This window comes from Phyllostomus hastatus, unplaced genomic scaffold, assembly GCF_019186645.2.
Source record: "Phyllostomus hastatus isolate PE091 unplaced genomic scaffold, TTU_PhHast_1.1 phas_contig_86, whole genome shotgun sequence".
NCBI classification, from domain to species: Eukaryota; Metazoa; Chordata; class Mammalia; order Chiroptera; family Phyllostomidae; genus Phyllostomus; species Phyllostomus hastatus.
Window position 1 is genome coordinate 90,199,053 of NW_025333977.1, and position 27,715 is coordinate 90,226,767.

The window sequence follows — 27,715 nt, forward strand, 5'->3', positions numbered from 1 at the left end:
CCACCCCTCCATACCTTTAGAGGTTTCCCTGTGCACCACCCTTTCCCTTTGTAGCATTTATCACAATTAAAATTATGTAATAACCACCCTCTCTAGAATGTAAGCTCCTTAAGGGAAGAGACTGGCCTGCTCTTGCTACCTGGTATCCCCCCTCCACCCCCAACCCACCCAATAAGCACTTGGCATGGAGAAGGCACACAAAGCAAACTATTTGCAATCTACACTAATGCCATCGTTTCTTCTTGATGCTGCTCCAGTGGCTCCTGTCCTTTGTTCCCCTTCTGGTGCTGATTGCCAGGCTGGTCACTAAGGCCTGGCTGTCAGCTCCTGACCTGTGTGGGCTGTGCTGCATTCTGTCCCTCTGGCCATTCCTGCTTCCCAGGTTTACTCTCAGCCCTGGGCAGCCCCTCAGACTGTCCTCCCCATAGCTACCCTGGCCCTCATCCAATGCCTGCTAGGTGGGGCCCAAGGTACACAAGCACCTCTATGGCTCATGTGTTTCTGATGTTCTTACAAAGAACCCTGTGCAGCATCCTGTACAACAAATGCTTTCCTTGGTCTCTGCCACCCATTCAGTATTCTCTGTGTGAAAATCACCTAACTGGGTCAGCCTCGACATAGCGGGGGTGGGGGGGTGGGGGGTAGGAGGAGGGCTCAGGATCTTTGTGGGGGCTGCCCTTTCTTACACCTGGGAAACTAGGGGCTCTGACTCCCAGCCTGTGCTTGCCGGTGCAGTCAGGACTGCCAGAAGACTCTGCTGGTTAGGTTAGCAGGGCCATGGAATCCTGAGGTTGGAAGGGACTGGAAAGAACCCCTCTGAACCTCCCCAAGAGGCTGCTGCCAGACCCTTCCGGAGATGCCATCCCCTATTCGAGGCAACTATGTCACTTTCCTCACCAGCAAATTCTTCTTCAGGAAGCTGCAATCCAGCTCCTTTCATTCTTCGTATCTGGCCTAGGCCTGCCCTTCACAGCAATACAGAATAAATGCTGACGGCTGCAGAGGCCGCATGCCACAAAATCCCAGATGTCCCGGTGCAGAAGACACAACAATCCCCCTTGTACAGGAAAAGAAACGAGACTCAGAGAGGGTCCTCCCTGAGCCCACCAGCCTGCACGACCAGATCAGAGCGTCTCCCCAGCATCACCGGCAAAGGGCAGCAGAGGGCGGGGACTCACACGTTGGTGGTGAAGACCCCGTAGATGAGGTCCTGCTCCGGCAGGTGGAAGGCACTCTGCAGCTCGTTGTAGTAGAAGGGGACCTCGCCCGGGCGGGAGCAGTTGAGCCGGGCCTTCATGAACGTGGTCCAGGTGTCCTCCAGCAGGAAGCGGCCCCCCACGTCGTTCTTGCACACCCGGGCCACCCGGGAGTACACGGCGCGCCCGCAGTCGTGCTCCACCGCGTTCTCCCGCAGGAAGAAGTATGCGAACAGCCCGATATCATAGGCCGCCACGAAGTTTGGCTCTGGGGGCAGAAGAGGAGCAAGGGGCGGGCCAGGCCAGCAGGGAGGAAGGGGTCAGAGTGGGGAGGACTCGACTACTTCCGTTTCCCCAGACAAGCATCCTGACAGCCCTCCACCAGCTTGGTGACCCAGGGGCTCTAACCGACCCAGTTCCCACCTCCAATGCACAGCGCAGTTATAATAATAGTTAACATGAATTACTATAAGCACTCCCTGCACGCCAGGCACTACAAGAGTATTTACATGGATCAGCCATTTGACCTTCTGAACAACCTGTGAGGTCAGCACTGCGGTTAGCCCCGCATTAAGATGAGAGCACTGTGGCACAGAAAGGTCCGTACTTGCTCAAGGCCTCCTGTCCAGTTGGTGGAGAAGCAGGATTCAACTCCAACAGGCAGGAACCTCATACTGTCCCCTCCCCATCTCTTCTTCCCCATAACCATTCCCCCAAATTAGTTGCTAAATCTCTTTTTCCCCTCATAGTTTGTCCTCCGTCTGTCCTGGGTACTCAGGACATCTGTGATTTCAGCCACAGTCCATCTTCTTGGCCAACACACCCCCCACTCTGGGTCTCTTGATGAAGCAAGTATGAGCCCTTTGAGAGCTTGGGCAGGAAGGAGGATTGGTGGGGGTCAGGCTGGGCTGGAGCGTCAGAACTAGGGGAACCCCGCCACTGGGGCTGTGCCTCCTCACCATTGAGCCACTTGGAGTTATACTGGGCAGTGCGAAGGGGCGGCCCACTGCCCAGGCTTCGGTAGATGGCAGGGTCCCGACCTGAGAAGTCGATGACTGTGGCCGCGTAGAGCTCTCCCTGGGAGGAGATGACGGCTGTGGAGTTGTGGCGAGGGTCGTAGGGGCACCGGGCCACACCATTGATCTTCTCCATCGTCCGGCTGAGGTTCCCCACCTGGGAATGACAGGGAGATGGGGTGCTTTTCCATGAGATCCAGGTGTTTTTCCATCTTGGAGTTTTATTTTCTTCTGGGCCCCTGGTTTTTGTGGGCCTCTCCCTCCCGGGCTTCTCCTCGGTGCCCGCCCACAGTCCCCGTGAGGGGGCAGCCCTCATGGAAGGGGAGGCTGGGCCAGGAGCTCCACCTGCCCCTGGCCCATGTGTGGTAAGGTAGACTGATCAAATTCGGGAGGCCTAGTCAAATTTGAATTGCGATGCACAGTAAATAATTTTTTTAGTGTGTTAGGTTGGCCAAAAAGTCTGTTTAGTTTTTGCTGTAAAATAAAAGACACATTTTTCATTCTCGCCAACAACATTATTGATTTGGATGTTTTGAGTATGTCAGCTACCTCCTGCTATTGGCTTCTAGTGGGTAGAGGCCAGAAGTGCTGCTAAGCATCTTCCAGTGCACAAGACAGCCCCACAGCAAAGAACTATTGGACCAAAATGTCAATAGTACCAAGGAGCTTTACAAACTACTTTTGACATATTTCATCAGTCACAGCACCTTCTCCACACACTGCACAAATCGTTTTTTGTGTTTCTACTTTTCTTAAAATAAATAAATCATAATATGCTGAGAATGTTGCATATTTTCTTCCATCTTTAATATTAAAATGGCTGCACAAAAATTCATCAATTTTGATAAGTTTTTAAAAAATGCATGCTGATATGACCGCTATCACAATAAACTCTAATATAATTGTGTCAAATGAAGTTAAAGACAAATAAGCGCTAATAGAGCCATCTTACAGAAAAAACTAAAAGAACTTTTTGGCCAACCTAATATGTCCCAAATCTTGCATGGAATGTACTTATGTTAAAATGTCATTTGTTGTTTATTGGAAACTAAATCTAACTGGGCATCCTTTCTTGTTTTGGGGTTTGTTTTGTGATCCTTGTTTGCTGAATTTGGCAGCCCCCCTGCAAGGCTGTGTGTGTGGGCAGCAGAACCTCCTGGTGCCCCTTTCCGCCTGCTGCGCCCCAAGCGGCCGCACCTGTCTGCTGGAGCACACTGGGGAGAAGGCATTGGTCCCACACACGAGCACTTTCCGGCCAGTGACGGTCAGGACTCGCACGTAGTTCTGACACTCCTCCTGAAGCGAGAAGGGGAGTGGTAAAGGGGCTGGCTCTCCAGACACAGCACTGGTGTCTTTCCTTCACACGGCTTCATCACAGACATTTCAAAGCTCTCCCCTGTGTTCCACCTGCACCCTGCTCCGAAGTTCGGGTGGCAGCCGTGGACATCCCCTGACCCCACAGCTCCCTCCCAGGCCATCTTGCTGCTCACTGCCCACAAAGAGGCTCAGGGCTGAGCCTGACCTGCACAGTAGCCCCAGCTCATCCAAGCTGGGCCTCCAAGCCGGCGGCTCTGTGCCCACAACATGCCCGTCCATCCCAGAAACCACAAGCCTCCTGCTGGCTCACAGCCAGGACCCCAGACCACCAAGGCCACATACCTCAGTCTTCCCTTTGCTTTGGCAGGAGCGGCGCGTGTCCTCATTGGAGGCCCACTCGGTAGCCTGTGGGAGGAGCACACAGACATCACACAGCTGTGCTACTCACCGCCCGGGCAGGCAGCTGTCGGGGTCTGGAGGGGACAGGAAGCTGGGAAAGGGTCAGGGACAGCCTGCAGGGTCAGAGTGCCTCTCACTACACCCATGTGGACCTGGAGGACTGCCAAATCTCCTTACCCAGAGATCTTTAAGGAGTGGATGTCCCCTCAGCCCCACGCCATCCCCACCTGCCTGGGTCAGGGGAGGCTGGGGGAACAGCTCTCTCATGCTGCATCCCCACGCGGCTCTGTCCTGGGCCCTCCCGGTCCTTCCTCCTCGGGTCAGCCAGGGACCACTCAGTCCCGAGTAGAAATCAGGAAATGTGCCTCCGTGATGCACCAGATGTCCCTCCAATGCATGGGAGGCAAGAAAGGCTAGATTTTGCAAAACTTGGAGGCCAAGATCTACTTAATTCTCCCACTACAACCCTGCTAAGTGTTTGCTGTTGTTGTTAGGTGAAGAAACTCAGGCTCTGTGTGACTTGCTGCTGGTATGCGGTAGGGCGGGGATTGGAACCCACATTTCTGATTCAAGGGCTCTGTGTGTGTTTTTCTTTATTCCACCCTCTCAAGGACCCGGGGCATCCCCTTTCCTAATGGCTCCCCCTCGCCACCCTCTCCAGCTCCTCATTGTCGCTTCCTGTCCTGTTTCCCCTGTAGCTTCACGCACACTCTGTTGTGGAGTGATGTGCTCGGGGACACAACTTTTGCTCAGAGACCCAGAGGACACTGTTATGTTCCCAAGTGTTCATGGCACTAGGAGAGGGCTGTTCCTGTTCCCCTCCGTCTGTTCTGCCTCTGCTCTCTGACAGTCCCTCCCAGCCTCTGAAAGAGTAGCTGGAGGAAGCTGTGACACCCTTGAGGTCCAGGCAATGGCAACAGCCCTGGTGTGAGGCTCATTAGATATTTCTGGGTCACATGTATAAACATGAACTGCCTACCTGCCCTGGGAGAGGGAGCCCTGAGCAAGCAGCTCTCCCATCCAACACAGGAAAAACAAAATACCTGCTTTCAAGTTCTAACAAAGCTCCTTGTAGCTGTGAAGCCACTGCCAGCAGAGCCCTGCCCGGGGTGTGAGAGGGGAAGAAGGGTGCGGGGCTGGAGGGCAGGGCTGCTCTTTGCCTTCCAGACTGTGGCCGCCCACAGCCCCACCACGGTTGCTGTGTGGGACGGGGTGGGGGGCTGACTTCTGCAGACCCTGGATCAGGAGCAGGGTGGCGAGTTTATCATGCCTCCATCAGACCCGTGGGCAGGCTGGGCTCATTGCGCCATGCCAGGCCTGGGGCTCAGGCCTCTGCTCCCAGACCCTGGGGAATGGCAAATGGCTCCTGGCCTCCAGCCACATTGCTGTGGTATTCATTTGGACAGAGACAATGGGGCCACTGTCATACTCAGGGCCCTCTCAGCTTTGGACAGAAGATGGCTGCAGGTGAACAGGGTGGGCAAAGGGCCTTGCTGGGGCCTGGGGTCCCTGAGCATAGGGGCGAGTTCAAGGGGTCAGCTGTGTTCTTAAGAGGGCGGGAAGCCCACTGGGTGGGGGGAGCAGGTGTGTACAATCAAATGGAGTTAAAGTCGCGCCGAGCTGAGCCTGGAACAAGCACCGCACCAGGGACCTGACGCAGCCTCTCTCTTCGATCCTCCCCACAGCCAGGGGCACATGCAGCCTTCTGCCCATTTTACAGGCGAGCAAAGCCAACGGCAGAGAAGCTGGACAATATGCTCGAGGCCACAAAGCTAGTAAGCGACACACCCGAGACGCAAATGCAGACAACCGACACCAGAGCTCGTCCTGCAGTCTCTCACAGCAACCAGGTTTCTCAAACTAAAAGCTGGAACATATGGCCTGAAAAGAATATGTGTACATCTGTCGTGAAAACAGCACAGAATGGGCTTGAGTCTTTTTTTAAATTTTATTTAAAAATTTATTTTTGTTAAGGTAATGATGCAGAGTTGAAAAATTATTTAAAAAAACCCAAGTAACCTACTCCTCCCCCATGCCAACTCCATTTCCCAATAACAACTACTACTCCAACTGTTTCTCTGTGCCCATGTTTTTAAATTAGATTTCTCAGAAACACACGTCCATCCCAGACTTCGCCTCCTGACTTCCCCTCATGGAGGTGAGGATTCTTCCCGCTCACCTGCCCCCATTCTCTCCCACCTCAAAGCACACACTCATTCCCTTTCCCCATCTTCCCGCTATAATTATGTAATATTAGTCATTTAATCTTGTAATAGTTAATATTTTAAATTAACAATCAACGTGAAGTATTTACATTATTATGAATATGTAGAATTGTTCACTACTACCAATAATGCCTTAGATTACACCCTCAATTGTACTATGAACCACTGAGAAAGAATATATGCTGCCAAACTCTTTTATTACTTGAATTTTTTAATGTAAACTTATTGACAGTGCTCTTGTTTAGACATTTTTAATCATCTATCAGTTTTGTGCATACAAAAAAGAAAAACTGAAGCAAAATTAAATATCTTGAAACTGCCTTTGAATTCATAGTTAATCTTCTGAATCACTCCTCTATTCAGCTGCCAGTGCTCATTCCTGCTGCTGTTGTTTGTGTGCTTGTTTTAGCACGTGGTTCTCTGGACCACCCAGGGTTCAGGGACAGCACTTTTGACAGAGTGTTCCACTCTGTTCTCCAGCACCTCCTTCCAAGCTGCTGCAAGTCTGGATGCTGGCACTTTCTTGATCTTATCGGAAGGTGTCCACAGAAGGTCTTCTGACAAACCAGGACTCCTATCCCTTCCTCATATAATCCTAAAATGGTTTGTAGACTCAAGTGTCAGTTGAGTGGTGTTGTGGAATCAGAACACGAGAATAATGACCAAGTTCAAGCGCAGGCAGTGACAGCTCCATAGGACTGCAGTCTGGCCAACAGTGACCGTGCAATGCCTTCAACCGGAAGATGTGGTCTGATTTCAGACTCTTTAAAAATGTAAAAACACGTGCATCTGAGAATCAAGGAAATTGGCTATTCTGATGAGGTTTCCTTTCCTTTTTTTTTAATTGAGTTTATTGGGGTGACATTGGTCAATAAGATTATATAGGCTTCAGGTATACCATTCCATAATACCTCATCTGTATATTGCACTGTGTGTTCACCACCCCGAGTCAAATGCCCTTCCTTCACCTTTTACCCCTCCTTTACCCTCTTCTCCCTCCCTCCACCCCTCTATCCCTCTGGTAGTCACCATACTGTTGTCTGTGCCTATGACTTTTTTTTTTTGCTTAATCCCTCCACCTTTTCCACTCACCCTCTGATCTCCCTCCCCTCTGACAGCTGTTCTCTGTATCTGTGTGTCTTTTTCTATTGTTTGTTAGTTTATTCTGTTCATTAGATTCCATATACAGGTGAAATCATGTGGTACTTATCTTTCTCTGACTGGCTTATTTCACTTAACATAATGTTCTCCAAGTTCATGCTGTTGCAAAAGGTTGGATTTCCTCCTTTTTTATAAGGCCAAGTAACTATTTCATCCACTCATCTACTGATGGACACTTGGCTGCTTCCCTATCTTGGTGATTGTAAATAACGCTGCAGTGAATATAGTGGCACTTACGTTCTGTCATGGTGTTTCGGGTTTCTTCAGATATATTCCCATAAGTGGAATCGCTGAGTCAAAAGGTAGTTCCATTTTTAATTTTTTGAAGGAGGTTCCCTTTCTTGACCAACTTTTCATTTTTCCTGAATTGAATAATTGTCTTGATTTTTGCTTGTTTTGTAATTCAAATTATTAATTTTCCCCAAATGCCCAACAGGCATTACAAATCCTTCTTGATATTGTTTGCTAATTGCACCAGCAAATGGTTCAGATTATCTATGAGCTCCCACCCTCTTCTTCCTGACCCAGGATGGGCTGACAGCTTCCTCTTGCCTGTGAACCTGGACTTACCTTCCCTCCTTTTCTGTCCGCTGAATCCCATGTTTCCCTCTTTCCTGATTTACATGCTTATTTTGCTAGAACTCATTGCTGGTATCTTCCTAAGCAAAGGAATATAGTACATTGATTGTTAAAAATTCTTGCATGTCTAATTCAGTCTATCTTCATAGATTGATAGTTTTGTTATAGAATTTTAGGCTGAAAATAATTTTTCACTCAGAATTTTAAAGGCATTTATTCCTCCACTGGCTTCTGGATTCCAGGGCTCTATCAGAGGTCTGCTGTAACCCTCACTCCCAGTCTTCGGTAGAGACCATTTCCTTTAGGCTCTAGGAGCTTTCGGCATCTTCTCTGTAATAGCCAAGCCTGAATTTCACACTGAGTTGCCTCAGTGCATGTCTCTTTTGGGGACTCAGAGAGCTCTTCCAGTGTGAAGACCCATCCTCCATTTTGAAAATTTTCTTGTTATTTTGTATGTAATTTCTTCCTCATTTTTTTCTCCATTCTCTCTTTTTGAATCTTGTTAATCCAGCCCACTGTCGGCCCTTGTGCACTGACCATCTAGTTTTCTGTTATTTCTCACCTGTTTTTCATTTCTTTTGTTGTTGTTGTTCTAATTTCTGGGAGATTTTCTTCAACTTTACTGCCTCAATTCAAATTTTATTTCTACAATCACATTATGAATTTCCATATTTTTAATTTATTGTTTTATAAACAAAATATATTTTTATATCTTGGCAGAGTCACTCTTTTTCTACTTAATTTTTAAATGTTTTATTTCTTGCATTGGTCCTACTTTTTACAGCTTTCTTCGTCTGTTTGCTTGTTTGTTTTGATCTTTCTGTTTCACTTTATAGGCTTTCCTCAAATGTCTGGTGGTTTTTGGCTATTTGTTTATATTTAAAAGTCAATCAGTTCCGGCCAACATGGAGGCATAGGTAGATACACTTTGCCTCCTTGCACAACCAAAAGAAGGACAACAGCAAATTTAAAAACAAAAAATGACCAGAACCGCCAGAAAATTGAACTGTATGGAAGTCTGACAGCCAAGGAATTAAAGAAGAAACATTCACCCAGAGTGGTAAGAGGGATGGAGATGAGCAGCCAGAGCAGAGAGGACTGGAAGGTGGTGGCTGGAGGACTGGGCGAGGCAGCGGCTGGTGAACTGGGCAGTTCCACATTTACATGAAGATAAACAGGGAGGAACAACTAGGGAGCGAGACAGACAGTGCCACCCAGGGTTCCAGTGCAGAGAAATAAAGCCTTGAAACCTCTGGCTGAAAAAACCTGGGGGGTTGTGGCAGTGGGAGAAACTCTTAGACTTACAAGAGCATTCGCTGGAGAGACCCACAGGTTTCTAGAATGTACACAAACCAACCCACCCAGGAATCAGCACCAGAAGGGCCCAATTTGCTTGTGGGTAGTGGAGGACGTGACTGAAAGCTGGCTGAGAGCTGAGTAAGCAGCATTGTTCCTTCTTAGACCTCTCACCTATGTACAGGTCCACAATGCTGTGATGTTGGTTGCCTGGCCCTGGCAAATACCTAAGGCTCTGCCCTTTACAATGTAACAGGTGTGCCAAGACAAAGAAATATGGCCCAAATGAAAGAACAGATCAAAACTCCAAAAATAAAACTAAGCAATGAAAAGATAGCCAACCTATCAGATGCAGAGTTCAAAGCACTGGTAATCAGGATGCTCACAGAAATGACTCAGTATGGTCTCAAAATACAAGAAGTGAAGGCTATGAAAAGTGAAATAAAGAAAAATATACATGGAGCCAACAGTGAAGGGAAGAAAACTGGAACTCAAATCAATGATTTGGAGCAGAAGGAAGAAATAAACATTCAACCAGAACAGAATGAAGAAACAAGAATTCAAAAAAATAAGGAGAGGCTTAGGAGCCTCATGGGATAACTTTAAACATTCCAACATCCAAATCATAGGGGTGCAGAAGGAAAAGAGGAAGAGCCAGAAATTGAAAACTTCCTTGAAAAAATAATGAAGGAGAACTTCCCCAATCTTGCAAAGGAAATAAACTCCCAGGAAGTCCAGGAAGCTCTGAGAGTCCCAAAGAAGTTGGACCCAAGGAAGCACACACCAAGGCACATCACAATCACATTACCCAAGATTAAAGATAAGAAGAGAGCTCTAGCTGGTGTGGTTCAGTGGATTGAATACTGGCCTGCAAACCAAAAGGTCACAGGTTCGATGCCTAGTCAGGGCACATGCCTGGGTTGTGGGCCAGTTCCCCAGTAGAGGGCATGTGAGAGGCAACCACACACTGATGTTTCTCTCCCTGTCTCTCTCCCTCCCTTCCCCTCTGCCTAAAAATAAATTCTTAGAATAAAAGATAAGGAGAGAAATCTTAAAACCAGCAAGAGAAAAGGAGACAGTTGCCTACAAAGGAGTGCCCATAAGACTATCAGCTGATTTCTCAAAAGAAACCTTATAGGCAAGAAGGGGCTGGAAAGAAGTCTTCCAAGTCATGAAAGGCAAGGACTTACATCCAAGATTACTCTATCCAGCAAAGCTATCATTTAGAATGGAAGGACAGACAAAGTGCAGATAAGGTCAAGTTTAAGGAGTTCATCATCACCAAGCCCTTATTATATGAAATGTTAAAGGGACTTATCTAAGAAAAAGGAGATCATCAAAAATAAGAACAGTAAAATGATAACAAACTCACAACTATCAACAACTAAACCTAAAAACAACAAAAACAAAAACTAAGTAAACAACTAGAACAGGAACAGAATCACAGAAATGGAGATCACATGGAGGGTTATCAGTGAGGTGGGGGACAGGGAGAACGGGGGAAGAGGTACAGGGAATAAGAAGCATAAATGGTAGGTACAAAATAGACAGGGGGAGGTTAAGAATAGTATAGGAAATGGAGAAACTGAAGAACTTTTATGTACAACCCGTGAACATGAATTAAGGTGGTGAATGCTGGTTGGAGGGGTGGTGCAGAGCAGAGGGGAATAAAGAGGAGAAAAAAATGGGACAACTGTAATAGCATAATCAATCCAATATACAAAGAAATAAATCACTATTTGCCACTGAAAGGAACCAAGTCTTCTTAGAGAAAAGACTGATTCCAGGTCTGCGTTTAGGAAATGTACAAGGTGCGCCTGAAACATTTCCTTACACATAGCGAGGATGCAATCAAAGCCATTGTTCACGCCAAAGGACCCAACCTGAAGCAGTCCCCTACTGGCAGAAGATGGGGTAGCCATGAAAGATAACTGCAATGGGTAGATCACAATATTTAAAGGCATGAACTGTAATAACAAAAAAAGAATAAAATTAATTGATATCCACTGACAAATACTAACAAACCAGCTGATTATTTGAAAATGGATAAATAAAGACAAAGTATCAACCATGTGCTTTTCCTATATGACTGTATCATTGAGGAACCTTTTAGTAGAGGAAGAGAAGGTTCTCTTTGCAGAAGTGGTCCAGCAGTACATTATAACACCTTAAGAATTCATGGATCCAGGAAGCAATCATCAATAGCTGCTAACATAAGAAAAAAAAGAGAAAATCAGATACCATTCTAAAAAAAAGTATTCAACAGCATCTATAAAGTAATATTTCTGGAATCTACATGGAGTAAAGTCTTTAGATCTAACAATCAATTTACAGATGACACAGAGAATTGGGGAAGGTGTTAAGCTATACCACTTGGACTGCAATCAGCAAATCCAGACTGTGGGAGCTATCTGTAGCACACAACCAGGCTTACCCAATGAATGAACTGGGCAGAGAGAAAGAAGAGAAACAGTGTTCTAGCCTCAAACCCCACTATGTCCTCCTCACCTTCCCTGGAGGGTCTAAATTTAGAGTCTCGCTCATTGGGTCTCTAGAGAAAGAGTCTTCATCTCTCTTTGTCAGGGGAGGGGTAAAATGGAGGAAGGGGTAGTTGTGCGGGATGGGACAGGAGATCTGGGTTCCAACCTTTCAATTTAGAGCATTTCAGCCATTTTCCCCTTTTAGGCTTGCACCTCAGCCTCACTCCACAATATCTGACACCCATTTCTGAGCCTCCCGGGCATGGGTGTGTTCCTCTGCCATAGCCCGCCTGAAACTGTCCTGCTCTGTCAAATCAGTTGTGATTTCTCCATCTGCTCTTCAGCTCCCCAGAATGTGTTTAATCTGTTGTCCACTGACATCATTTTTGTTCTGTCCTTGTGCATCTGTGCCTTTTAAATTTTTTCACTGCCCTTTGGTGGAATTTTTGAAGAAGTCAAGATAGACACGTATGACCAACCTGCCACACACAATGCTTTATTCTAGGACAGTGACTGCATGGTTTTCAGCTCTGGGAGAAGGCAGGTGAGACACTAGAAAATGAGTCATCTCCTTGTAGACTCAGCAACTCCCCTGGACACCAGCAGCAATGGTCGAACATTAAAACATCTTCTGAGCATTAAGTCCACCACAGTTCAGCAGAGTTTAGACTTCAAACAACTCTAGAGCTGCCGGACTAGCTCGGAGAATGTAGGGATAACCAGCAGAGAGCTCAGATCAGCTGCACCGCCTGCCCAGGCCCAGACAAAGCCTCAGATGCTTTCTCTTCCGCATGTGCATGTCAGTCCCCATTTCTGCCCTCGCAGGGCATCGGGCAGCTCAGGATCAGAAACCCATTGCAACTAGACCTCCAGCCACGTCATCCGCCAGTTGCTCATCAGCTGCCAATGGTCAAATCCAGCTTAGCTCATCATAAGGCAGCACCCTGCCCCCTGACACTGTTGACCATTTGCCACCTTTTCTTCCCCAAAGCCAGTTTATTAAGTTACACTGATAAATAACCATCACAGGTGAGCTGACTTGATTTTGAGTCCCCTCCACATGTGTACACTCTCTGCCCCTCCCCCCATCTCCCCTCCAGTCAGTCAGTGCTTGGAGAACCAGGAGACTGAGTATTTCGATTTCCCTTAAGGAACAGTAGTTTACGTAAACTGTTTAATAAGGGTTAGGTACTCAGAAGTCCTTTTAATGGACACTGGGTTGCACGAAGTATTTGCATATAGATTTTTCTTTAAGGGATATTAATTATTTAAACCATCGATGAAGCACTGAGTTTTAAGTTTGGTTAAATCGTACCCCGGGGCCACAGGGGAGGATGGGGCTGTAATGGAGTTACTTTACAGCCATCCTACCCTCAGGCTGGGTGGAGAGGAAAGCCAGTGGGGTTGGGGGTGGGGCTCTGCCTCCTCCTGACAGGGGAGCGGCAGAGCGGTAGGCTCATTTTTAGCACTGTTTTCTGTGAGCCACTTGTGATAGCAGATGTCGAGGACTGACAGTTTATAAGCAGGGACCGGAAGCCTCAGATATGGCAATGGAAGAATGCACACCGAAGTCAGGCTTTTATGATCAGAAGTCCTTTTATGAGGACCAGAGGCTGAGGTCTACTGCAAGCCCATTGGAGGGAATCCTGGACAGCCCCCTCCCACTTCCCTCTCACTCTCTCTGCTCAGCCCGCTAGGGCAGGCACAGGGACATGCAGTGTGTGTTTTTTTTTTTCTCTCCTTTGTTTCAACGCAAAGAGATAGTCTGAACTCCAGAGACCAGGCCCCAAAGAGACAACATGAAAACGTGGTAAAACAAATTCCTGGTGTGCTGGTGGCTGATTTGCAGTCCTTCAGAGAACTCCGTGACGCTGAGCCCCTGGCCCAAGCTCGAGCTGGGCGGCTCCTCTAAGATATCTTCCCATGGCTGAGATCTGCACGGAGTTGGAGGAACCAAACGCCAGGCCTTGTTGTCAAGCGGGAGAGTCCTAACATCTGGTAAGGCGGAGACCCAGAAACGAGGGCCAGCTGTCAAGGACACCTGGGCACGCCAAACCAGTTGGGAAGCATCCACAGAAAAGGCCTTCTTGACATCCTAGAGCAGTGGCTCCTAAATTCGGCTGCACAGGGAATCACCAGAGAGTTTTTAAAAATCCCAGGGCCTGGCTAGACCCCAGACCGATTAAGTCTGAATAGCTGAGGCTGGGACTCGGGTATCAGTGTTTTTATAGCTCCTTGGCGATCCCAGTGGGCAGCCTGGGAGAAGCACTCTGCCCAGAGTCAGGCCAGCTCTGTTCCCGCCCTGACCCGTGCAGGCCAGAGGCCTGGATGGCACCACTGTGGGCCAAGTCTTCCTAAGCCCTTCAGGGCTGCCAGCTTCCCTGACCCCAGGGGTCACCTTCCTGCCAAAGATAGTGGGCCTGTGCTCCCTAGTGCTGTCTGGTGCTGGACCTTATGTGATTGCCACCTAAAGACCTCTTCCTCTCCCTTCACTCCCTCCCCACTCTGCTGCCTGAGTGCGGCTCTCCCCAGGGCTCGCCTGGACCATTGCAGCTGTCTCCTAAGTGGCTCCTCCACTAATGCATTTTCTGCAGCTGGGCCAGGCCATCAAAATACCAAATCTCTTCATGCTACTTCTCTGCTTAACACACTTCAAAGAGCCCCCAATGCCTTCAAAGTAAAATATGAACCTCTCTGCTCAGCAATGAAGACCCTCTGCAATGCGGCCTCTCCCTCCCCGGGCCTCAGCTCCCACCCTAACCCATCCATACTCTGTGACCCCACCACACCGGGCCCTCAGTGCTTGCCACTATTTCCCATGTCCGTGTCTCCTCTGCAGCTGCCTGGCACACCCCCACCCTTCAAGCTCCAGCTCAAGGGCAGCTCTCTGGGAAGGCTTTGCAGACCCCATTGGGCTCCTCGTGCCTCTGGCCCACCACCACCCCTGACACAGAGCCCTCCCTGCGGCCTTCCCAAAGCATTCATTTTGCACACCTATCTCTCTTCCCCCTTTAGCTGCATTACCCCTCCCAGGAGAACTTCCTTTGCAGATCATGGGAACCAAACAAAAAGCTGCCACCTGAGCTCAGGGAAGCGCCCCACTGGACCCACTTCCTCCCAGCCGCTGTGAATTGCCTCCACACCAGCTTCCCCCAGACCCTGACCTCCTGGGTCTGACATCTTCACGTCATGTTCTGTGGACACCACGAGAAAACTGGGCTCTGGCTGGGCTGCTTGCGACTGAGCTGGCAGGCCGTGGGATGCTGCCTCTGGGGCCTCCTCTGCCTTGCTCCAGCCCAGGCTCCGGGATCCCACCCAGGAAAGGGGATCATTTATGGTCTCCCACATGCTTGTTCCTTGAGGCAAGGGATGGAGCCTGACTCACCTTTGGATCTTAAGTGCCTGGTTTCCTGCCTAGGACTGGACCTGGGCTTTAGCAGGTATTCAGTCATGTTTATGGGGGGTGGTTAGACAGGTGGGTAGGCGAGTTGGCGGGTCAGGGTATGGACAGAAGGGTAGACAGATCAATAAGTGGGTGGATGGCATCTCCTTTCAAATTGTTCGAGTTTCTCCTCATGGGCACACCTTTCCTGCCCACTTAAACCTCCCCTCTGGAAGCCAGCTGCAATGGCCCTGGGGTGCAGACCCAGGAGAAGCTAGAAGAAGGTAGACCAGAATGTCACACCAGTTCACCAAGGACAACTCACCTTCCCCAACAGGCCTTGCGGTGAAACTGCGCACCCAACAGCCCAGTGTCTGACTAGCACTCGTACCGCTCTCTAGTTTGTTATGTGTATCCCTCGTCATCTTTGCCGGTGAGACCTACAGGCTGGAGACTCTGCTCGTCTCACTGCCCCTCTGCCCTTGGCTCAGTTCGGATACACAATGGGTGCTCAATGAACACTTGGTGGCTGGGGGAGCAGCGAGCCTCCCAGACACAAGGACGGGGGCTCCCCCCTCACTGAAGAAGAGATGGCCTTCCTCTCTCTAGAATGTTCAGCCTCTGCAGAGATGGTGCGGCAACTGTTTCTCAATCTGAGATAAACATTCTGGATCAAGAAGTCCCATTAAAGTACCGCCCAGAGCACTTAGGGAATTGTGCTTGGGGAGTCCTTCTTGGCAGCAGATAATAAATAAATTACAGCTTAGTGGAAATGCTGAGTGAGAAGGGGATCACTCACTCAGGCCAGCCTAAGAAAGGAACCAGGGACACCCTGTCCCTTGAGACCCAAACTCAGAGACCCTCCTGTGGATTTAGGCGCTGGACTTAGAATGCCCAGCCACTCCAATTTTCCCAGTACTGTCCTGGTTTTAGCACTGAAGTCCTGCGTCCTGAGGCTGTGCAGTCCCAGGCAAGCAGGTCGTTGGTCACCCTAGCTCTGGTGCTCTTTTCCTCCCCTCCTGGGCAGCTCCTTCGCACAATGAGGAAGAGCATCCTGTGTGTGTGTCCATGTTTATGTGACCTCACCCTCACACCCAAATGTCTTCCCAGCAGTGACCTCCATAGAAGTGAGAGTCCGTGGCCAGTGAAAGGAGCCTGGGGCTCCTCTTTCCAACCTCGGGGATTCAACTTTCAAGCTGCGCTCCTTGCGCTGCCCCAACCGAGCTCCCCAATACCAGGGAAATTATGGGGAAGAGAAGGGAAGCAAAGGTACCTGAAGGAGGGAGACATTGGCAAGGCTGAGTCTGAAGAGGTAGTTCCTGTGAAAACAGAAATGGAAATCGTAAGTTCAGCTGGTTTTGCAGGCAGGTCCCTAGCAAGCAGCTGGCTCCTGCCCCCCGGGGCGCCAGGACTGGGTGCCAATTGCAGAGGGTTTTCGGTAAGCTGACCCCCAAGGAGAGCTTTGCCTCACTTAGCTCATTAAATCTCCACTGCAGCCCTAGGAGCAGAGTGAAAAAATTCCATTTCACAGATGAAGAAACAGGCTGGAAAATGGCCCATGGAGGAGTTAAAACTCAGAGTTGTCTATGCCTAAAGCCCAGGCTTCTGGCCATCCTGGCAGGTCCAGGGAGGAACCGTCACCACTTTCCCAACCGTGGGCCTGTTTCTGTTAAACTTGAAGCCTCCTGGAGCTCTTAAAGGGACCCAGACAGGCCATCTTCCTTCTTCTCTCACCCACCTCCCTGACTCACTCCCCTCCTCAGGCAGGCTGGCCATCTTTCCTGGCCCCACACCACAGGCCCCAGGAATTCTGTCTGCTCCCTCAGGCCCTGCAGTCCTTTCTGCCGTCAGTGACTCTGGAGCTGACTTTTCCACAGCTACCTCCCTGGACCACCCTGTCCCTTCTTGCCCAAATCGTCCCCTCTGCTCCTTCGTGATTCCTCTACCCCATAGTCTAGCCAGCACAAGGATATGAGACTCAAATTCCTTAAACACCATTTTCATTATATTAGCCTGCTGTTCAAGCCCTGGCCAGGTAGCTCAGCTGGTTTGACATCATCCTGACATGCCAAGGTTTGTGGGTTCAATCCTGGTCAGGGTGTGTACAAGAATCAACCAATGAATGCAGAAATAAGTGGAACAACAAATCAATATTTCTCTCTCTCTCAAATCACTATTTTAACAAAACTTAAGGAAACTTATGTCCACACAAAAACCCACAGTTTATTCATAATTGCCAAAACTTAGAAGCAGCCAAGATGTCTTTTAGTAGGTGACTAGATAAATAATCTGCGGTCCATCCAGACAGAGGAATATTATTGAGTGCTAAAAGGAAATGAGCTATGCAGCCATAAAAAGGCGTAGAAGGACCTCAAGTGCATATTGCCAAGTGAAAGAAGTCCATCTGAAGAGACTACGTACTGTATGATTCCAATTATATGACATTCTGGAACACCCACAACCATGAGACAGCGAAAGGATCCATGGTCGCTCAGGGGTGGAGGCGGGCAGGGAGTGGACGAACAGGCAGAGCACAGAGGGTTTTCAGGGCAGTAACCCTGCTCTGTGTGGCACCGTAATAATGGGTATATGTCATTACACATCAATCCAAATACATAGGGCGTATACCACCAACAGCGAACCATAACATGCTCTGTAGACTTGGGGAGATAATGATGTATTGATGTAGGTTCATCCGTTGTAACAAATGTGCCGCTCCAGGGGGGGAGATTTCACATGTTGGGCAGGGGCTATATGGGAATTTTCTCTGCCTTCCTATTAATTTAGCTGGGAACCAAAACTGCTCTAAAAAGTTAGTCTTAATTTAAAGCAAACCTTTAAATAGTAACAATGATGACATGCTACCACTACTATTAGCTCCCCATCAAACACTCATAGTGTCGGGTGCTGCAGAAATTGCACTTGCGCATGGGTGCGAGGGGAGCAGGACCCCTGGTCAGAGTGCCTTGTGACGGTCATTGGGGTTCACAGAGTGGAGCCTGCAGCAGAGACAGGGAGAACTCCAGTTGCTAGAGGCCATCTGAGCACCTCAGTGTCTGCCTCTGTACAGTGGGTATGCCTGTCTTTCCCCTTTCACAGTGCGGTGGAGAGAGGGGAATGGTGCACGTTAAAATGCTTTATTAATATCAAGCAGATGTAAAATTTTGGTTTTCCCTAAGAGTTTTCTTTCCTTCTTACATCTTCCTTTGGTTATTCCTCTTTTCATTCCTGAGGCTTTTAGAAATAATTGCTTTAGAAAGTTCTGGCCTACCTCAGCTAAGCTGAGAAGAGAAATGAGGGGAAAGGTTGTGGTGTGAGCCAGAATGAGGAGGGCCCCTGCCAGATGAGGCCCGGGCCCTGAAGGAGATACCTCCAGCTGGGGACTCCTCTTCTCCAGTTCTGGCTCCTGGCCCAGGCCCCACTCAGCTGCTACACTGTCCTGGCAGGCCTCACCAGGTGACCTTGGCTCCAGGCTCCTGCTGTCCCTCCTTAGTCCCCTGCCCGGAAGAGCTTCCCCACCCCCACCCTACTGGCCGGGGGACTGACGGCTCTGCCCCAGCTGTCTGCTCAGGTAACACAGGCATCTGGTCACAGCTTTAAAGAATTAGGGGAAACATTGCATCACTTTTTTTTCCCCATTTTTATCCCATCAGAAATCATTCATCACAACATCACAGTCTGCTCTTCTGGGAGGTGAGAACAGAGAGAAAACTCTGTAGCCTGGCCCACCCTGAGTCCCTTAGGAAACAAGGCAGGGGTGTAAATGAACAAAAAATGTCCATCGCCTGAAATCCGGAGGCCCAGGGGACCAGAAAGAAGGAGGAAACCTGACAGGCAGAGGAGGAGGAAGAAACATGACCTAGAGAAAGGGGGAGAAGGAAGAAGCTGAGGACCCACTCTGTTTGCTGCGAGAGGTACCAGGGGCCAAGTCCGGGGATATTCTCCATGTTCCGCAAGAGCAGAGCCGGGCTCAAGGACCCAGGCAAAGGATTGTGTCCACCGTGTGGGGGAAGCCCTGGATCGGGTCAGGAAGAGCCAGTGTGACCACAGGCAGGGGACCTGGCCTTCTGAGCATCGGTTTCCTGGTCCACACAACGGGGCTACTCACAGAACCCAGCTCCTGGGATTATGGGGAAGGTTGGATAATTTATCGCGTGTCTGGATGATGACACGCTCTATATGCCTCACCGCATACAGGGCGTGCAGAAGGGTGCTGAGCACAAGGCAGGCGCAGTGGGAAGGGAAGCTTTTAAAACGTTTCCACCAGGTTCAGAGCCAGACATCAGGGTTTTTAAAGTGTGCAGGCAAAATGGCTGGAGTCTGAATACGGTGAGAGGGTCTTACTAATGGCAGCCTTGTGACTGTGATGTCGCACTATCGTTGCACAAGATGTTACTGTTAAGGGAGACTGAGTGGAAGGTATATGGGTCTCTGTGTTATTTCTTACAAATGCGTGTAAGTCACATTAATCTTAAAATAAAAAATAAGAATTATTCTCTTAGCAGGGAAATTACGTTCACACCCTGGCAGACTAGTATAGGCACAGATCACCCCTGGGAGGACACACGAGCTCACCGCGGGCGCGGCTCTGAGGAGGGGCCCTGCTTCTCACTGTATACTATCGCACTTTGTACGCTCTGAATGTTACACCAGAACACATGTCGTGATGCAATGTAATTAGTTAACTTAAAAGTAAAAAGTAAAAGTAAAATGCTTTCAGCCCAGTGTCGCCACAGCCCTGAGAGGTTGGCCGCACAGAGACTGTAACCCAGACCTGAGGCTCGAAAGTGAAGATCACCCAGGCCGAGAATGCAGCTCATCTGCTCCTGGTCCAGAGCTCTGTCCTTGACTAGCCTCCTGGTCATCATGTGATAATAAGGGGGTGGGGACACTCGGGAAAGCCCAGAGGCCAAGGATGGTCAGCTACCTAGTGTGCCCTGGGGGTGCCCAACCTGGTGATCACCACCGCCCCCCACCCAGACCGGCAGCATCAGGACCTCTGGGGCAGAGAGCACCTGAGAAGCACCACTGCAGTAGCAGGCGGCGACACGGGCTGGCAGACCAAATTCTAGCCCTGGGTTGGGAGACCTGGGTTGTAGTCCCCATAACTGTCAACATCTGGCTAGGTTACCTTCAGAAGGTCACCACCCCCTCTTCAGGGCTGTCTCCACCTCTTCATGTTTAAATCAAAGGCAGTGGGGTTGGAGCAGTGCTTTTCAAACCTGAGTGAGCATCAGACTCACCTGGAGGGGCTGCCGAGATACAGGTTGCCGGGCCCGCCCCCAGAGTTTCTGATTCAGCAGGTCTGGGATGGAGCCCAAGGACTTGCATGTCTAACAAGTTCCTGGGTACTGCTTGTGTGGCTGGTCCACTCTTTGAGACCCACTGGAATCGACCACCTCCAAACCCCTGTCCCTATCAGAGCTGATGGTCTATGATTTTGTGAGAATTATTTCCTCCCATTCCATTCCAAAAGTCTCCACAAGCCCTCTCTAGAGTGTCTTACCCTTCGGATACTGGACCTGGGCAGTGGGACTAAAGGAGGCCAGGTAACGGGGAAGCAAGGTCCTGCATAAAAGAAGCACAGGGCCTGTGTCCACATGTCCCAAGTGCAGGTGGCAAATTGGCCAGCAGGGGGCTCCTGGGCACCTTCTCTGCCCAGAGCTCCCGGGGACAACACCAGCTAGCTGGTCCTGGCAGCGTGGCAGGGACAGGGTGCAGGAGGTGGCCTGCAGGCAGGTATTCCTGCTCTCAACCACTGCCAGCCACCGAGGTACGTGGATTGCTGAGATCTGGAGATCTAGATCCCAACCCCAAATACTTCCTTCTTCGAGAGACAGACATTCCGACACAGAGAGGGAGAGCTGGGCAGAGAGCATCGGGGCCCAGGACGCAGGGATGCCCACAGTAGGCTCATCCCAAATCCCAAATAGTGTTTCCTCCACCCACTTCTAAGCACCCGCACTCCCGGCCCCAACCCTCCTGCCCTTCCTTACCTGGCTCCCACGATGAGCTGGTTCCGGGAGGGATCCAGAGCAAGTTGGGAGAAATCTCGCACTCCAGGGTAGGTGAAGTTAGAGACCCAGGGCTTCAGGTCTGGGGGAGCGAGAGCAAACATTCAGTCACCATTGGACCAGGGGCTCCCAGCTGCCCAAGCATTGGACCGGAGAATGGAAGGGCTGAGGTCAGGGTAGAGTTAGGGCGCCACGAGGCGCCAGGAGACCTGTGAGCACCAGCTGGGGGTGGGCACTGGGGGTGCTGTCACTGTTCCTGCTGTGTTCCCTAGCTCAGAAAAGGGCTCCACCTGCCCCCCAGCTGCACAAAGGGAGACTTGTAATCACCTTGATTCCCTCAGTCCCTCACCAGCTGCATCAAACCCTCTAGCAAATCCTGACTGTATACATGCAACTGTCTGTCTCTGAAATCCATCCGTCTTGTGCTCTGCACCCCATCCCCAATCCAAGCCACGAGCATCTCTTGCTTGAGCTGGTGCCAGCAGCCTCCTGACTGGCCCGGCTTCCACTCCTGCCCTTCCAGTCCATTATGCACAAGGCAACAACAGAGAATTATCTTTCTAAAATGTAAATCTGGTTGCATCACTCTCCAGCTTGGAGACCTTTAAAACTCCCAGTTCCGCCCTGGCCAGGTAGCTCAGTCGGTTGGAGTGTCATCCCATACACCAAAAAAGGGTGTGGGTTTGATCTCCAATCAGGGCACATATCTACGTTGAGGGTTTGGTCTCTGGTTGGGGCACATACAGGAGGCAACCAATCAATGTTTCTCTCTCATATCGAGGTTTCTATCTCTCAAATCAATAAACATATCCTCAGGTGAGAATTAAAACAAAACGGAACCAAAAAGGCTCCCATTTGCTCAGAGAAAAGGTCCCAACTCCTGTGAAGGCCTTCAAGTTATGGCCCCCCTGTCCTCCCAAGTCAGATGCCTGGCACGCTCAGTACTTAGTGACCCAAGGAAAGAGCAATACTGCACCTTCACATCCTCCTTACGCTCTCCAACCCAGCCACACGACGCTAGAACACCATGCACTTCTCCAGATCTATCCCACCAGAGCCCACACGCTGTTGCACTTCTGTTCTCCCTCAGTGGAACGATTCCTGTTCACCCCACCCCCACCCCCTCCAAGAAACCTTCCCTGATTCCCCAGGCCAGAGTGAGGGGCTCCCAAGGACCTCTAATGCACTGCCATCGCTGCCCCCATCTCTCTGAGTGTCCACCCCAGGGGTTTGTCCTGGGGGACAGGGAAGGTCTTGCTTCTCAGATGTCCAGGCCCCTCCCAGCACCTGGCTGAGTTTGAATGAACGTGTGAATAAGCCTCAGCTCCTCCTGTACTAGAAGAATCAGGTTATCAGACAAGGGTCCACAGATGGCGGGTGGTCAGTGTCCATCCCTGTGTCCAAGGAAAGGTCTTCCCAGCCAAGGCCAAAATCTTTCATGGGCATTGAGTGGGCAGACAGGAGACTGTGCAGCCCTCTGGATGGACGGGCAGTGGTGTGGGGAGGGTACACCTGGGGAAGGGTGCTCAGCTGACTCTTTCCCTCTCATGAAGACCAGTTTCTCCCGCCTTGGTGCACGGACCCTTAATGGCTCCCCCTCACCCCTGCCTCATGGATGGGAGGGAACTGCCCAGTGAGGAGGCAGAGGAACATTCAGGCTGATGGGGTAAAGGGGGAGGTTGTGAGGCCCTGTGCTTCCTCCCCACAGTGCATTAGCAACAGGCTCACAGGAGGCCCAAAGGAGCATGTATGTGTGTGTGATCCAGGGGAAATAAATCATCGCTCATTATCCCTCCACTACAGACTAAAAGCAGCCCTTCATTTCTGCACGACAGGCAAACACTTAATCGCTCACTGGAGAACTGGAGGTTTTGCAAGTTGGATGTTTTTCAGAAAATTGTAACACGCAAAATTAAAAAAAGAAGAAGAAGAAAGAAATTCTGCAACAAAGCAAAGCTAACCCCTTGGGTTTGCCTCTGCCCCCAGCAGGTGACTACGGGTTGGTAACAACTGTGAGGTAGTTGCAATGACATTTGTGCAACATAAGTATAAGGAGTAAATCTGGAGTCAGGTGTGCTGGGTTTTTAGCTGACCTCAGGGCCACTCTCAGAAGAGGATAAGGGTCCTCTTCCTCCAGGAAGCTTTCCTGGATTATTACCTGTCCAACCAATCTTATTTTGTTCTGCATTCTCTCTACCCTTTCTGTTCCATTCACATTGTATGCTTTGTCACTCTGAATGTGCTCAAGTGTGTTTTCTCTGGGGGGAGGTGTGTGGAGGGCTTGCCTGTCTCCATCAGACTGGGTTCTTCCCAACAGTAGCCACTGGGTCACACTTTAATTTTCTCTTCCCTTTCGACAGAAGTATTCTGGATGTGGACAGCCAAATAGGGGAAGAGGTGGCATGACCGGTCTGCAGCAAACCAGGAGAAACTCCGTCCAGGGACTTCTCAGCTCAGTCTTTGCTCAGGTGGGTCCTTGGGCAGGAGGGAGGAGGGAGAGGAACAGGGCAGGAGCCAGGCTGACAATGGGGAGGAGGTGGGTCAAGGGAGTGGAGGGTGGAGGCCCCTTGCAGCTGCTGTCCCTTTCTCCTAACGCAGAAGAGACCAGCATGGGCAAAGGGGAAAGGGAGAGAAGGGAGAGATGTGCAGCCCAGTGATCCTGGGGGAAGCTTCTTGGGAAGGCAGCCAGCTTCCTCTGATTAAACAGCCAAGGAGGACCGGAGGGAAGGCTGTCTTTAAAACACCAAGCACGTTCTTGAGCGCCGTGTGCACCGAAGGCTTTGGACAGTGTCTTTAAGAGAAAAATGACATTCTCCGTGATGCGCCTGTGATTTTAATTATGTATAGTCAATTCAATTACCCACTTTGTGGATTAACCACTGCCGGTGTTAACTCCATATTGGCTGCTCCCTACTGCCTGGAAAGGCCATGCTGTGGCCAAAGGACTAACACGCAGGCCAAAGAAAGACACATGTGGGTCCCCTTAAAATAAACCCAGAGCAGAACATTTAATCTCATGAAACAGGAAAATGTCAGATTCTGCAACTGCCAGCTCCTCTAGGGCATTTAGGGGTTATTCACAGATCAGTCAGAGGCCAGGGGAGAAAGAAATGCATAACTGTGGGGCTGGGAACCTCCAGGCTGGTCAGAAGTAAAGCGCAACATAAGAGGGGGTCCTGGAAGCTGTGGGGTCGGTGCTGGGCTGGATTATGGCAACTTCTCCAGAACACAGTGTCACTCGGAAGACAGTCCATCACCTGGCATGCACTGAGTCCCTAGCGTGTACTCAGCCACGCGAAAGGATGTGGGGGTCTGCAGGACTGACTGGTCCTGGTCTGGGACCAACCACCACACTGGGGAGCCCAGGGAGCGACATTTAAGGAACAATACAATTCTTGAGTGTTCAAACAAAAACCCTCAAAAACTCTTATTCACCTCTGAGGCCCCGCAGGGTGCAGCTCTGTGGCTGGCATCAAGCAAGACCTGATAAAAAATTTAGTGAATGGATAGGAAAACCCAAAGCTGTCAGAAGGGGAAAGGAGGTAAATCGGTTTAGGCCAGGAGGGCTGGGGAGGAAAGCCACTCTCCGGGACCCACAGCCTAAGATGACAGACCATCTCCTCTTGCCCAGATGTAAGGGAATTCCTCAGCAACACTGTGTGTACCCCGTGTGTCAACCTGAGCCTCATTCCTTCCTTCTGAAAGGGGTGTGGCGTGGTGGCAAGTCAAGTCATTTACACATGAAGATCAAAAGTGGTGCCAGGGAAGCCAGGCACCGAAGGGGCCCATCTCCCACATCTCTACCGCCCCCGCTCCCACCCTTTTGCTCCAACACAGACCAGCCGGGCTGGGGGGTAGGGATTCCCCTGCTCCCATCCCATCGCCCTGCTCCCAGAATCAGCCTGGCCAGCAGTGCCCCTGTTGAAGCCCGGAGAAGAGATGTTTCATTAGGAGCTGCCACAGGAGCCCCCAGTGTGAGGACAGCCCTCCGCCCTCAGAACCCAGCTCCTCCTGTCCCCCACTTAGTCCTTCCCCTCCCTCACTGACAGCCACCAGCAGCACTTCAGGGGCCATCAGAAGTCTGAGGGAGTGCGCGCTTGCTTGTTCTGTAGGCTTAAAGACACTGCTAATTTACTGTAATCCACTTAAGCCTTCAAAGACTGGATCCCAGCTCAAACAAGACAGCACAGAGAAAACAGCTGGAACCAACCCCCGCCCCCACCCCCACCCAGCACTGGAGACACCAGCAGCCGCAGCTTGGAATCCCACCCTTCTAAACGCTCCCAGACTCCCACCTCACAGCCCCAACTCCTGTTCATACGGGCCCCTGGCCCCCAAATCCCACGCCAGCCTCAGACTCATGGATTTACTTTCCCACTCGAGTCTCCGTCTTGCCCGGCTGTGTGGAACGTGGGGTCTGCGTCAGGAGGCTCTGACGAGTCTCTCCAACACTCTGTACCTCGACCGCCCACTTGTAAAAGGAGGCGATAGCCTCGCCCTGCCCCCTGCCAGGGTCACTGTGAAGGGGAAACAGGCTTAAGAACTGGTGACCCCTGAGACTACCTCAGTGTGAGCTTCCATGAGGCGGTGAGTCCGAAGTGCCCATGTGGTGATAACACAAACAGGGACCCCCACTGGTTCACGGCGCGTGGGAGACCATCCAGGGAGCTCCAGTCCTGGCGTTTTGCTTTGTTTTTAGAGTCTCATCAAATGTGTACATGAATTTTAGAAATTCTCACTGAGGACTGATGACCAGCTGTTCACAAATCTCTATTTGAGAAACGCTTTAACTGCACCCTGGTGTGCCCTCCCTTGACAGACAGAAGGAATTATTAGTCATCAGGACCCCTTTCCCTGGGGGCTCCCAGGACCCCAAGGACGGGCATCCCTGCAGCGGTCTTAGAGCAGGAGGAATCTTCACAGAGATCACTAGTGAAGTCCTTCATTCTCCCCCCGGGGATGCCACGACATACAGCTCATGCTTCCAGAAGAGCTAGAGCTGAGTTGACCAACCAACCCTCAGCCAGCCTGCACAGAGTGGGCATACCTGGTTCCCTAGTGAAGAAATCCCAGAGAAAGGCTCCCAGGTAAACAGGAGGGAAGAGCCTGAATAAACTGTCTGGAGACTAAAATCATACCCTACAAAAAAATGATTATCCCAGGACTTCCAGCAGCTAGAGGGACCCTGCTGAGGTTAGACCTAAGCCCTTCAGGACAGGGTCGCCACAGAAAGAACTGAGTGGGAAGGGGGTCTCACCTGCAAAGGCCACGGTGGGGTGTTCCCTTAGGGCACACAGCTGCTGCTCGCTGCTGGGGTCACTGGCGACATCCTGGGAGCTGGAGAGGTGGACCAGCAGCAGTGTGAGGCTGGGCGGCAACAGAGTGGCAGCCAGCAGTCCCAGGAGCACCATGGTGGGCCCCTCTGGGGTCCCAGCTCCCGGAGGCAGGCAGGGGGAGGACCTGCAACACAAGCAATGAATCTCACCATGGGCTCCCTTGGCAATGTCCACTTCTCCCAAGTTCATGGTTGTTGGCGGCCCCAGGTTTTGGCTTTTGTTTAAGTAATGTTATATTTTATTTATGTTAGTTAGAGTTTATTCTGCCCCAGTAATGCAAAGTTATGGATCATATTTTGAAAGCTAATTTTCCTTGGAATGGTATTCTACACAAAACTGGCAAATTACAGAGCTTTTTCTACTAGGATCCCAAATGGCTTAAATTTCTTTGTAATGATAAAGGTGGTATCTTAGGGATTTTAATAAATAGAGCTAGGACAAATGAATAGCCAGTTGTAAGAAGATAAATTTGTATCTATAACTCATACCTTACACTAGGAAAAATTCCAACTGGATACAAGATTAAATGCTAAGAATAAAACCAACAAAATACTAGAAGAAAAGGTAGGCAATAATCTTTATAACCCTGAGGTGGAGGACAATGACTCAAATTCCAGAAGCTATTAAAGAAAAGATTGACAGATCTAACTACATAAAAATCACAAACTTCCGCAGGTCCCCCCAAAAGAAAACAACATCAAGCAAAGCTGAAAAGCAAATAACAAAATGAAAAGAAATATTTGTGCCCTGGCTGGTGTGGCTCAGTGGATTGAGCACCAGCCTGTGAACCAAAGGGCTGCCAGTCCGATTCCCAGTCAGGGCACATGCCTGGGTTGTGTCTGGGTTCCCAGCAGGGGATGCGTGGGAGGCAACCACACACTGATGTTTCTCTCCCTACTTCCCTCCTTTCCCCTATCTCTAAAAATAAATAAATAAAACCTTTAAAAAATATTTGCAATTCATATCACAGACAAGAGGCCAATATTTCTACTATGTAAATAACTACTGGGAATCAAGAAGAAAAAACATCAACAATCTGGTGGAAAAGGAATATAATTGTGAACCAGGCTTAAACATGTAAATGACACTTAATCTCACTCATGATAAGAACAGTGCGAACTAACACTCAGACTGAGATACTTCTGCCCACCTGTCAGTTTAGCAAAAGTCCGAGTTAGACGACACACTTTGGGAAAGGAGGCACCCCATTCGCTGCGGGCGGGTGGGCGGAGTGGCACAACCGTCCACCCACGGAGGGGAATCGACAATGTCTGGCAAAACGACAGCGGCGGCTCCGCTCTGACCCGATTTCTG

The 27,715-nt window shown here is 50.1% G+C and overlaps 1 protein-coding gene across 2 annotated transcripts in view; it reads right to left on the bottom strand.

Annotated features, from left to right (window-relative positions):
• Positions 1–27,715, bottom strand: part of SEMA5B (semaphorin 5B) — a 54,092-nt gene that overhangs the window by 13,609 nt on the left and 12,768 nt on the right. For both annotated transcript variants that reach the window (XM_045851873.1, XM_045851872.1), the window contains exons 2-8: positions 26,323–26,525; positions 21,048–21,147; positions 16,325–16,370; positions 3,872–3,934; positions 3,410–3,508; positions 2,156–2,369; positions 1,179–1,464 (exon numbers count right to left, since the gene is read on the bottom strand). In XM_045851873.1, coding sequence (XP_045707829.1) covers positions 1,179–1,464; positions 2,156–2,369; positions 3,410–3,508; positions 3,872–3,934; positions 16,325–16,370; positions 21,048–21,147; positions 26,323–26,525 — 1,011 coding nt within the window. The remainder of the gene's footprint in view (positions 1–1,178; positions 1,465–2,155; positions 2,370–3,409; positions 3,509–3,871; positions 3,935–16,324; positions 16,371–21,047; positions 21,148–26,322; positions 26,526–27,715) is intronic.